Consider the following 12408-nt stretch of genomic DNA (forward strand, 5'->3'; position numbering starts at 1 on the left):
AGGGGAGGAAAGTGGAAACTGGAAGAAGGGTTTGCTGACCACACAGGGCTAGCTGTCAGGTTGGCAAGTGTTCTTACAGCATCAGCACCACCAAACTAGCAGATCATTATCTGGACATAGCCTTTCAATCAGTAACTCTGGAGAGCCACCCTGTAGAAGCCGAATCAGAGGAGCCTTGACTCCCGGGTCAGGCCAGCCTTGCCTAGAGAGGAACATGCTCCCTCTGCCAGTGGTCTCATAGCCAGAAGCCGAATCAGAGGAGCCTTGACTCCCGGGTCAGGCCAGCCTTGCCTAGAGAGGAACATGCTCCCTTTGCCAGTGGTCTCATAGCTAGGCAGCAACACCTATTTGGTCTCAGGCAAATTTCCCAGGATAACGCTGCTGATGTCATCATAGTTTTGGGAAAGAATGACCTCTTGGAGCCTCTCAAGGGCCACAGTGCCTACTCTTTCTCAAGGCACCCCAAGGTGGTGCTCACCCACCCCGTCCACCTCCCTTCCCCCTCACATGGGGAAATGCATTCATAGGAGTTTGCTCAGATGGGCTTATCAGGCCAGTGCAGCCGCTGTCTGTACTTGAAGGCCTGAGTGCCACTGTGTCTGTACTTGAAAGCCTTTCTGACTGTGAGCCATAGCAGAGAAGAGTCTAAGAGAGGGTGGTAGGTAGCCTCTGGGAGGATCAGCTGGCAGAGCGACTACAGCTCTGCTGTTCTGTATACCCCTTGGACGAGCTAAGTGAGAGCACACCACAACATAGGCCCCCAAGCCTCCAAATGTTGTGGGGTATCCACCAGAGAAGACCGCTTGGGTATAGGTTTAGGCCAATAGAAAGTCTTTATTAGCCGGTGACTACACTTGGTGTTTGGGATACTACTGTAACCTGAGCCTTTTTCAGGGTGAGATTTTAAGCACAAACCCCAGATCTTGGGTTGACATACTTCAGCTAACAAGAACAGAAGCAGAACTATAGATGTCAAACATCAAGGCTCCTACATTTAAGGGCTTCCTTGGCTCCGGACTTTGATGAATTCGGTCTTTGTTTTCATTTTGGCAAGTGGTGCTCTCCGCATGCTGAGTTTTACAGCCTGAATGGCAGGCACTTCCATCATGGAGTCAGTTGTGCTAAGGTCTGGGGCCTGTTACAAAAGGAAACAGAATCCAAGGCCCTTGATGTTGAGGGTTATTGATGCTGCCTTGCAGCTGTTTTAGGGCACAGCCCAGGCCAGGGCTGGCATGAGTCAGAACACGTCCGTCCTCTAGCCAGCCAGTGGACCCTACCAATGACTATCGGCTGCTAACTTATTGAACCCCGCACTGTTCCAGTCACTATGTCGAGGACTTGGCATGTTACCTGACTTGTATCCATGACTCTTGGTCTGTCTTTTAAGAACTAGAAAACAAGAGCAGAAAATCTGACATTTGTTAAGTGGTGGAGGAAGGTTTGCATCCAGGACAGCCTGGTTTCAAATAATTTATTTTACCACACTGGGTGATACATTCTCTGTCTCTCTGTCTCTCTGTCTCTCTGTCTCTCTGTCTCTCTCTCTTTGTGTACTGTGTTGGGGTAGACAGAGACAGAGAGAGAGAGAGAGAGAGAGAGAGAGAGAGAGAGAGAGAGAAAGAAAGAATATGAATGAGAATATGAATGACTATTAATTCCCCATCAAGAGAGAGCTTGACTTGGCTGTCTTTCTTCAACCACAGCTGCTTAGAAATGCATAGTGATGGTTGACCAGGAGGCTCTGCGAATCCCAGGGCAACTTGGCTTATATTGTCTCCAATCTGGTATACAGGTTGTCAGGGCTCCTTCCTGGAGACTCAGAATTCTGGTATAAGTTGCCAAGGGTGACAGATAGCTTGGTAAAAATGAACGAGCCACGTGAGTGAGAACTGTCTGTCAGTGGACTGGCTGTGGTGCCAGTGGCTGGCTGGTCTTTCACCTGCCTGGTCATTTGACATCACCTCCCTCCTGTCTTTTCAGCCAGCCGTGGATTGAAGTCCAGGGCGGTGGCAGCATACCAGGGACCCGTGCACTGCATTGCAACCATTGTGCGGACGGAGGGCCTGACAGGGCTGTACCGGGGAGCCAGCGCCATGCTGCTGAGAGACATCCCGGGATATTGCTTCTACTTTATTCCCTATGTGCTCCTGAGCGAGTGGATCACATCTGAGGCCTGCACAGGGCCCAGCCCCTATGCAGTGTGGCTGGCAGGGGGCATTGCAGGTAAGTACCCCAGCCACGGAAGTCCCATCCCTGGGTCCTGGGCCTGCCACAGTAATGGTGGAGTATAGAGGAGCCTGGCACAACTTTCCCAGTCCTGAGGAGATGGGCCTCATCCAGCCAAATGTGCAGGAGCCTTCCTTTCACTGACTCTGTGCCACACCTAGTAGAGAGAATGGCCCTTTGACCTCCCAGGTCCTTCTCTCCAGGGCTGTGAGCGTCTCTGTGTGAGTTCACTGGACTTTGAGGCAATGGGTGCATTCTAGCATGTTCTCTGTGGCAGGCATTGCTGAGCTGCTAAGGGAGAAGGGGCTGCTATGGGAGAAGCTATTATCTCTGTTCACTTTTGCTAAATGTCAGGCTTGTTAGGTATAGGGGTCGGAGATGATCCAATCTCCGAACTGCCCTGAGATACCCAGGGGCCCGGCAGTCACAGAGATCCAAGGCTAGCCACACTTGTTCATTTTGTCATCTGGGCTTATTACCTCTGACGCTGTACAACCCCAGTTCATTCAGAGGGAAGTCAGCGGGCAATAAGTGGTTTGCCACAGGCCTTCTTTGATGTGGCTCCCTACTGCCTCTCAGGCATCTTCCTCCTCCTCCTCTTCCTCCTCCTCCTCCTTCTCCTCCTCCTCCCCTTCCTCTTCCTCCTTTTCTTCCTCCTTCTCCTCCTTTTCTTCCTCCTCCACCTCCTTTTCTTCCTCCTCCACCACCACCTTCTCTTCCTCCAAGCTGTGTTTTAAGCTCATAGCAAACACAAATCCCACACCTCAGCCAAACAACAGTGGTCTGCCCATGCCCCTGTTTGAGGCTCATCCTTGGACCCATTTCCAGGGAGAGCTCACCAAGTTCCTGTCTGTTCTCGTTTGTGCAGAGAGCATGTGCCAAGGGCCTGCTAACCTTATTTCATGGCATTCCCACTGTGACTGAGGAATGAGTATCCTAGGCACAGGTGGAGAATCAGCCAGGAGCCCTGGCAAGGGCAGGAGAGAGAGACCATCCAGACAGGCTTCCAGAGGCCACGGCAGAAAGCCGGGGCACTGGAGGTCTGCATGGGCAGAGGGTCCAGGGGGTGCTGAGGTCTCTTTGGAGAGCTGCCGGGCAGCAGCTACAAAACCTAGCAAGCCAAATGCACTGGGCTTTGATAGTGGATTGTTGTCCCCCCCCCCATTCAAGAATGTGCCAATTTGTGTTAGTAAAAAAATAAAATAAAGTAAAAAGGGCTGGAGAGATGGCTCAGCGGTTAAGAGCACTGACTGCTCTTCCAGAGGTCCTTGGCCAGCCCATTTCCTGTACCACTTACGGGGATGGGGTGGGGAAGGGGGCGTTGGAGGACAGCATCTTCAGGAAGCCAGGCCTTGAAGACCCAAGATAGACAGACAACTCTGACACACGTGGTTTCTCTGACTACCCAGGGGCAATTTCCTGGGGGACAGCAACTCCGATGGATGTCGTGAAAAGTCGAATCCAAGCCGACGGGGTCTATTTAAACAAATACAGAGGAGTGGTGGACTGCATCTCCCAGAGTTACCGGCAAGAAGGCTTTAAGGTAAGCTGCACGCAGCCGCCCTGGGTCAGCAGCAGCCTGGCAGAGGGTTCACGCCTGTGGTGGTGAGGCTGGAGGAGGAAACAGGGAGAGCCGGTGCTGGAGGTTACCAGCCTGTTCTTGGTTAAGTTTAGTCCTCAATATTTCATGTTTTATGAAGCAATTGTAGATGGGACCTCTCGCCCACCCCACCTCCTGATTTCTTTGCTAGCAAGTTTATTGTTAGCATATAGAATCATTACTGGATTTTGTATGTTGATTTTGTACCCTGATATTTTGCTGAAAATATGGATCAAGTTTTGGGATGGAGTACTTAGGTTTTTAAGGATAAGATCATGCTAATCTGCAAATAGGGACAACTTGACTTCTTTTATTTTTTTTCTATTTGTATTCTTTTTATTTCCTCTCTATTACTCCAGCAAAGACTTCAAGCACTGTATTGAACAGGAGAGGAGAGAGTGGACACCCTTGTCTCATTGTAGATTTCAGAGAAACTCTCTCTCTCTCTTTCTCTCTCTGTTTGTGTCTCTCTCTCTTGTCTCTCTCTCTCTCTCTCTCTCTCTCTCTCTCTCTCTCTCTCTCTCTCTCTCTCTCATTTTTTCGAGACAGGGTTTCTCTTTATAGCCCTGGCTGTCCTGGAACTCACTGTGTGTAGACCAGGCTGGCCTCAAACTCAGAAATCTGCCTGCCTCTGCCTCCTAAGTGCTGGGATTAAAGGCGGGCACCACCACTGCCCAGCTCAGAGAAACATTTTCAGTGTCCCCCAGTTTAGTGTGACTGGCTTCAGGTTTGCCGTGGGTGGCCTTTAGTGTGCTGACGGGTACCCCTTCTCACCTTCGTTTCTTCTAAGGAAGACTTCATGGCTGTTATCATGAAGGGATGTAAAACTTTGTCAAAGGCCTTTCCTGGATGGATTGGGGCGATCATGTGATTTCGGCCTATCTGCATGTGATTAGTCAAGCTGTCCGTGGGAGGGAACCCACCTGGTCGTGGCGTCTGACCTACAAGAGTTTTATTGAGAATTCCTGTGTCTATGCTCACTGGGGAAACCAGTCTATAATTTCCTTCTGGCTGACTTCGGCCATGCTGGTACCAGGGCCGCGCTGCTCCTGCAGGATGAATTTGGTGGTTTGTCTTCCTTCTCTGTTTCATGGAAGTTTCAGGAGCATTAGCTTCGCTCTTTAAATACTTAATTCATCCAATTCTGGGCTTTGCGTCGATGGAGACTTTTTAGTCTGGCTTTGGTTGCATTGAGTGCTCAGTATCTCTTTAAATTGTTTGTATCCTCCTGGATTAATTTGGTAAGCCATAGTGTCTATGATCTTATCCATTTGTTCTAGACACAGATATTCTAAGTATTTCTCAAGGAATGCATGGATATCATTGAAACCTGTGGCAATTCCAGCCTTTTTGTCTCCATTTTTAATGATAGGTCTCGGTCTCGGTCTCGGTCTCTCTCTCTCTCTCTCTCTCTCTCTCTCTCTCTCTCTCTCTCTCTCTCGGTTAGTGTAGCCAGGGGTTTGTCAATTTTGCTTATTGTTTCAAAGAACCAACTCTTTCACTGATGTATGTTTTTAAATTTCCATTTCACTAATTTTTGACCGGATCTTTATGATTGATTGATTTATTGATTGATTTTACCACTTGCTGCTTGGGGGTTTGGCTAATTCTTGTTTGTTTTTTCTAAACTTTGAAGTGCACAGGTAGGGTGCTTACCTCTCACTGCCCTGTTTTTATAAGTCAGCACTCACAGCTATGGATGTTTTCCCTTTCGTCTGATTCGAGGGATTTTTAAATTTCTCCCTGGTTTCTTCAGTGAACATTTAAGAACTTTTGGTGAGCAGACTGTTTGATCGCCATGGGTCTTCACAGCTCCTGTACTTTATCTTGCTGTTGAATTTTCGCTTTATTCCACTATGGTTTGATAAGAAACAGAGACTGTTTTTTATGCTTTTATATTTGCCAAGATTTAATTTGAGTCCTAGAATGTGGCCTGTTTTAGAGAAGGCTCCTCAAGCTCTTTAGAAAAATGTATATTCTGTATCCATTGGGTGGAATATCTTATTGATATCTGCTAAATCCATTTAATCTATCTTGTAAAGTGGAGGGTTTTTTATTTTTTATTTTTTTTTACTTTTAGGTTGGTGGTCCATCTTTAGATGAACGTGGGATACTTAATAAAGTACCCACTATTATTATATCAGGATCTGTATGACCTGTAATTTCCTTTAGTGTTTATTTTTGAAATTGAGTGCCATTTGGTGCATCTGTATTTACAATTGCTACGTCTTCTTGATGGACTGTCCCCTTCCTTCATTAGCAGTGACCTTCTTATCACTTTTGGTTTCAGTTTGATGTCTGTCTACCTTATCAGATATCAGAAGAGCCATGCCAGCTGACTTTTACCTCCCATTCTATGCCAGCTAGCATTTGTCCTCTGCCTTTAGACTCTGGGTGTGGGCTGTGTTTCTTGCAGACATCAGGCAGCTGGGCTGATCTTTCCGTCCAGTCAGACAGTCCGAATCTCTGTATTCATGAGTTGATGGCATTAACATTTAAGGCTAACATTGAGAGGAGCGTGCTGATTACTGCCTTCTTGCCGTTTTTCTGATTGGCTGGATTATTGTCTGCCCTTTCTGTTTCCCCTCTTAGCAATGGGGTTGCTGGACACGATGGATTCCTTTCCTAGCTCATTCTTCATCTGTTCTTCTGTGTCATTTATTCTTCTCCAGTGCTATCATCATGGCGACTGTCTTTATCCTCTCTGTGTGCAATAGCGCTGTATATCTTCTGGGGTGCTGCCCCTGTGGTCTGCAAACACTGGACATTGCATTTTTGTGCATGGAAGTGAGTGCCAGTTGAACTTGTGACCTTGTCTTTCTTGTGGTTTCCTGTGGTTTATATTGTTGCTTACTCTGTGTTACATGAGTGTGTCTACTAGAACTGTCTTCATTTTGCTTTTGTGTGTGTTTGTATGAGTGTGTGTGTGTGTGTGTGGTATGTGTATGTGTGTATGAGTGTGTGTGCGTGAGTGCGTGTGTGTGTGTGTGTGTGTGTGTGTGCACCAGAGCCCTCTGCTGTCCGTATTTAGCTTTATAGTCTGTGGACAGGGCAGGTTATCTAATTCTTCTACAACCTCCCCAGACTGTACCCCCTGGGGTGGCCAATAGTCTAGATAAGTCAGTAGTTCTCAACTTGAAGGTCATGACTCCTTTGGGTTGACTGACTCTTGCGCAGGGATCACCTATCAAATATCTTGTATATCATAAATTTACATTGCGATTCATAACAGTAGCAAAATTACAGTTATAAAGTAGCAACAAAAATAATTTTATGATGGGGGGGTCACTACAACATGAGGAACTGTAGTAAAGGGTCACAGCACTGGGAAAGTTGAGGACCGCTGTGCCGGGGGCTCTCACCTGTATGTGTTGGCAATGTGAGAAGCACAATCAGCCCTGAGTGGACCTGGCCGTGGTTTCAAGGCCTTCTGGGTGGTAATCCCTGGCTGGAAGGGACAGAGCTTCTGAAGCAGACGGGTGACTAGAAATTGAGTCGTTTACTGACCTGAGCTTTAGGACTGTTAACCCTAACCCTAACCCTAACCCTGAGTTATTATGAACCCAGAGAGGACTCATGCAGCAGGTTGATCTGGTCTTCGTATCTCAGGGGAGAAGCCCAGAAGCCCATGGTTTAGGAACCCACCTCGAAACTACAACCAGAGTAATACCTGATGCTTTGGTCCCATTCTCTGCCTGCTCTGAGGGTTGTCTTGGGCCGTGTGAGCTGTCTCCTGAAAGGAGCCTTTAGCCCTGAACTGTGGAGGCTGAGTTTCCTGGTGGTTTGATGAGGCTGGAACAGGGCTGGGGAGGAGAGTTTTGTGGTAATCAAGGGCCATGAGGGGTCAGGGTCAGTGGCCTGGTGGTCCTGCCCCTTAGGGGTCTGAGGTCCTAACACTACTTGAACACTCACAGCTACTACTGCGAGGACTCCCTCGGCACTGGGTCCTCTTTGCTCTGTCATCCATGCACTCGCTCATCCTTCAGGGGCTTGCTTAACAAGCAGTTATAGAAGGTCTACTCAGTACCGAGGCCCCATGGGTGCTGAGACCTGGGGAAACCACACCCACAGACCGTGCTCCTTAGCCTGTCAGGATCTACCGAGTCCTGGACCATGAGGAACAATGAGGGCATCCCGTGATCAGGAAGGTGCCGTTGTCCACTGTGGCGTGGCCATGCTTGGATAGACAGAGGCTGCAAGCAGGTCTGAGGGGCATCTACGGCAGAGACAAGAGGTGGCTTAGAGAGGTAGCTGGGACAGGCAGTCAGAGAGCATGCAAGACTGGCACAGGAGGGTCATCTGTCACAGGCTGGGGAGTGTAGGCGCGTGCCAGTAGCAGGTAACCATGGAGGAGGTTTCATGAGGAGCGCCTTGGCCCCAATGTCTTGAATGTTGTTTTAAGAAGCAAACTGTGCTCCAAGGCCGGGCCCGCCTGGTACTGCCTTGGAGCTGACTCAAGCCAAGGTTCCAGGGATTCTGGGCACCAGCATGGAAATCTCTCCTTGGAGGGGGACTCAAGTCACTCTGAATGGGCCTGAGGAATCCCAAGACAGTCAGGCATGAGAAAGGAGTGCCGACACCACCCACATCCCATGTGGGTCTGCCTGACGTGTGGGGCACCAGGCTGCGTTCCATCAACCCCTCTTCCTAGGCCGAGCTGCATCCCGTGGCTGCCAGTGGGCACATGCACAGACATTTGCCTCTTTCTGAACATGAGCTGCTCTGTGTCTTAAGCTTTGAAGTGATTCAGCGTGAGAGAAGGTTCAGTTCGTATTCTCCGATCTTGCTTTGGGTAGGGTTTGCCTTTTGAGTGTGCAGTTTCCAGAGTAGGCCTTCAAGGACAGCTCCCTAGACCCCTCTCTGATCCCGTCATTGCCTGGTAATATTGCCATTGCTCCAGAATGGGCTTATCTAAGAGGCGCTAGGTTGCCCACATTTCTCTGTATCTACCTGGCACAAAGCAGAAAGACATGGGGTGCCAGGAGCTCATGGGAGGTAGTACCTAGGGAAAGAAGACAAAACACAGGTGACCAGTCATGACACCCGTGTCTTGTGACACAGACACAGCTGTGAGGCAGAGGCTAGCAGCTTCTCCATTCAGACCATGCCACCTCAGCTCCCACAGGTGATGAGCAGTCACTGGGTGCCCCTGGTTCAATGGGTACTAGGAAAGGCTTGAAGATACATTGTCTGGGTTGTTGCCACTACTGTAGTTACATACACTCGTAACCCCGTGTTTCTCCACTTGTCCATGTTGTCCCTCTAAGACTTCTTATATATGAATAAATGCTTAGCCCGATACCGTTGGCTCTGTTCCCTGACTAGCTCATATCTCAATAATTCAATTTATTCTATTCTAAATGTGTCACATGACTTGGTACGTCCTTCTCAGTTTCATGCATCTGTCTCTCCTCCTCAGAGTTTGGGGAAAATGTCCTGCCCTGACCATTTCCCAGAATCCTCTCTCTGTACCGGAACTTCCATCTCCCTATTTCCTGCCTATGCTAATAGGCCAATAGCTTTTTATTGACAGGTGATGCTTCCACACAGTGCAAGAGATTGTCTCTACATACTATAGAGATGCTGTCACCTACCCATGGTGTCACCTTATCCATGCCTGTGATCTTAAGCATTGTCCTTGATCTGTCCATCCTCCACCACTTAGGGGATGTTTCAGAAACACATATCACTATCATTGGACATGGCTGGGGGCTTTTTCTCAGATTCCCGCCCCTGGAGGAGGGAGGAGGGAGGAGGGAGGAAGAGAGAGAGAGAGAGAGAGAGAGAGAGAGAGAGAGAGAGAGAGAGAGAGAGAGAGAGAGAGAACAAACATAGGTGCACATAGCCATACCAGTATAGACTTGCTTGGACCTCAGTTTGCTGAAGCTTTCACTGCTTGCACAGCAGAGCCCATGAAGACGAGCGCCATCACAGGTGTTGCGAGTTGGAAACGTGCCAGGGTCTTTTCACATTCAGATCTTTTGGGCTCCGGTCAGGCCAGGACTGGGCTACCCTGCACTTGCAGTCACCCCCCATCACCCTCAGAGGCAGTGGGTTGCCAAGAGCATGGGTTGGCACTCAGAGGTTTAACCCTGGCACCCCCCTGTCCCCTACCCCACAAAGGTGTTTTTCAGGGGCATCACTGTGAATGCTGTGCGCGGCTTCCCCATGAGTGCGGCCATGTTCCTCGGGTATGAGCTCTCACTGAAGGCGCTCCGGGGCGACCACACTGTGAGAAACAAATGAGGTATCAGGTCAGTGTACTTTCTTCCTAGCCAGGGTGGGAGCAGGGCCTTCATTCTTACTGATGAAACCGTTTCTGAAGTGTCCCCTCTGTGCCCGCGGTAAGTCTAGGAGAAGAGCGGCCTGCCTTCTCACCATCACGTTGCAACTCTGAAGTAGCCGTGACTGGCAGTGGTGTGTGGACCTCCAGTGACTAAGCTGGGCATGGCTCACAGCCAGGTCACCTGCGCTGGTTCCCCCTCGCAGCTTCCGCAGCCCTTGGAGAGAAGCGCTTAGAGCATCTTTCTTAAATAGAGTAACCCATGATCTAGGGACACTGACTCCAGTGGCCACCCCAAGCCCACACAAGGCCATCTCCCCACTAGCTCTGCACCGCTGACTGCTTGCTCAAATGCTCTCAGCAGTTCCTGGAAGTCAGTCCATCTTGCCACCTCATCCTCCAGTCAGGCTCCCCCTCCCCCAACATCCCCCTTCTGCCTCTACCTCTCCCCATCCTCACCCCCTACCCCTGTCTGTATTCCCATGGTGCCTTGAGCCAATTCCCTCTTGGTCTTGGTTTCACCAGCTGTTTGCCCTCCAGGTCTCCTCTCTCCACCCTTTTCATGATGGTGACTCAGCACTGCCCCTCCCCACTGTTGCTCCTCCTTCCTGGGCTCTAACTTGTCACTTGCCAAGCTCCAAAGATGGAGGGGATCAGTCACTGGACTTTCACATCAGCCGAGAAGCCTGTCACACTGCCTCTGTGGCCACCAGTTCTACCAAGGAGGATGGATGGCCACCATCAGGGAAGCCTAGAAGCCCTGACTTCTGTCCTCCAACCCACGCTGCAGGGGCTGCTGGGAAGCACAGATAGCCCAGCATGCCGGGTCCTAGCCGCAGGGGCTGCTGGGAAGCACAGACAGCCCAGCATGCCGGGTCCTATCCGCAGGGGCTGCTGGATCCTAGCCGCAGGGGCTGCTGGGAAGCACAGACAGCACAGCATGCTGGGTCCTAGATGCAAGCAGAGGGGCCCCCGCAGAGAAGCTAGAAGCTGGCCTTAAATAAACCTTTGCAGCCTTTCAGGAGAATTCCGACACTCATAGCTTTGCCGGCTCTTTGCCCCCTTTATATAAAATAAAAAGGGGTTAGTGACATATTTCACAAAATTAAACCTCTTGGTGAAGCGTCCTTGTATTTGGATGGTGTCCAGGCCAAGGCAGGGCAGAGCAGAACCACAGTTTCATTCCTAAGGCTGTGTCCAGACACCCCCACCTCCAATAGATCTCCAACAGGGAAAAATGAATGTTTTAAATCCTGTAACAAAATCAATGCATTTTTGTATTGTAGGAGAATATAGAAACTACAGAAAGCGCAAAGCAAGAATTCCTGTGTTTATCATAAGGTCCAACTGTAGCCTGAAACCCAGAGCCGACTTTGCACAGCGCAGCTGCCTTCCTGCCTAATGGCCCGGAACCATGTCAGCATCACGTGGTTTAAATCTTCAGCTACAAAATGGCTTCAGAAGCGAGACCTCAGATCCGGGAGTGACTGGGCACTTGTCCTAATTGTCACACTAGGCCACTCTTGGCCACCCTGAGGACTGGCTCTTTAAGGAGGCGGGAGGAAGTTTCTAGAGAGCCAACTCATGGCATTTGAGAGCGCTTTCCGAGCCAGCTGGAAGCTTTTCTTTCTGAATGTCCTCCCTTGCAAAGGGCTGGGAAACCTGTCTCCTTAGGAAAAAACAAAACCAAATAAAACCTTCTAAGGGCTGCAGTAGGGTTGGGGAGCAGGAAGAAACTGTCTCAAGTGGGACAGAGTGATCCCAGCAGCGCAGTCTCTCTCTCTCTCTCTCTCTCTCTCTCTCTCTCTCTCTCTCTCTCTCTCTCTCTTTTGTTTTGGTTTTTCAAGACAGGGTTTCTCTGTATAGCTCTAGCTGTCCTGGAACTCATCTGTAGACCAGGCTGGCCTCGAACTCAGAAATCTGACTGCCTCTGCCTTCCAAGTGCTGGGATTAAAGGCGTGTTCCACCACTGCCTGGCTAGCAGCGACGTCTTGAACAAGGTGTTTAACATCCTGTTCTAACCAGGAGCCACAGACACCAGGCCCACCAGCAAGCCTGGGCTTTAACTTACAAAGGTTTGGAGCAGGCCAGTCTGCAGCACAAACGTGAACTCTTTGAAGATGTGAACAGCAACCCTGCCCTCCTCACCTAGTCCCCAAAATGGGGGAGATAGCGTATCTCAGATGACCTTGGAACACTCACTGCAGACCCTAAGAAATGGTGGGATGGGGACTGTCTCCAAAGTTCCAGACACAGGGTCAATAAAAATTGTTTCCAAATATATACCTGGGATAGAGGA

General features: G+C 49.7%; 1 protein-coding gene across 1 annotated transcript in view; it reads left to right on the forward strand.

Annotated features, from left to right (window-relative positions):
- Positions 1-11925, forward strand: part of Slc25a48 (solute carrier family 25 member 48) — a 31427-nt gene extending 19502 nt beyond the window's left edge. Inside the window, exons 4-7 of the mRNA XM_029547577.1 lie at positions 1981-2223; positions 3636-3769; positions 9950-10080; positions 11396-11925. Of these exons, the coding sequence (XP_029403437.1) occupies positions 1981-2223; positions 3636-3769; positions 9950-10072 (500 nt within the window). The 3' untranslated portion in view covers positions 10073-10080; positions 11396-11925. The remainder of the gene's footprint in view (positions 1-1980; positions 2224-3635; positions 3770-9949; positions 10081-11395) is intronic.
- The last annotated feature ends 483 nt before the right edge of the window (positions 11926-12408 follow it).

This window comes from Mus pahari, chromosome 16 (assembly GCF_900095145.1).
Source record: "Mus pahari chromosome 16, PAHARI_EIJ_v1.1, whole genome shotgun sequence".
NCBI classification, from domain to species: domain Eukaryota; kingdom Metazoa; phylum Chordata; class Mammalia; order Rodentia; family Muridae; genus Mus; species Mus pahari.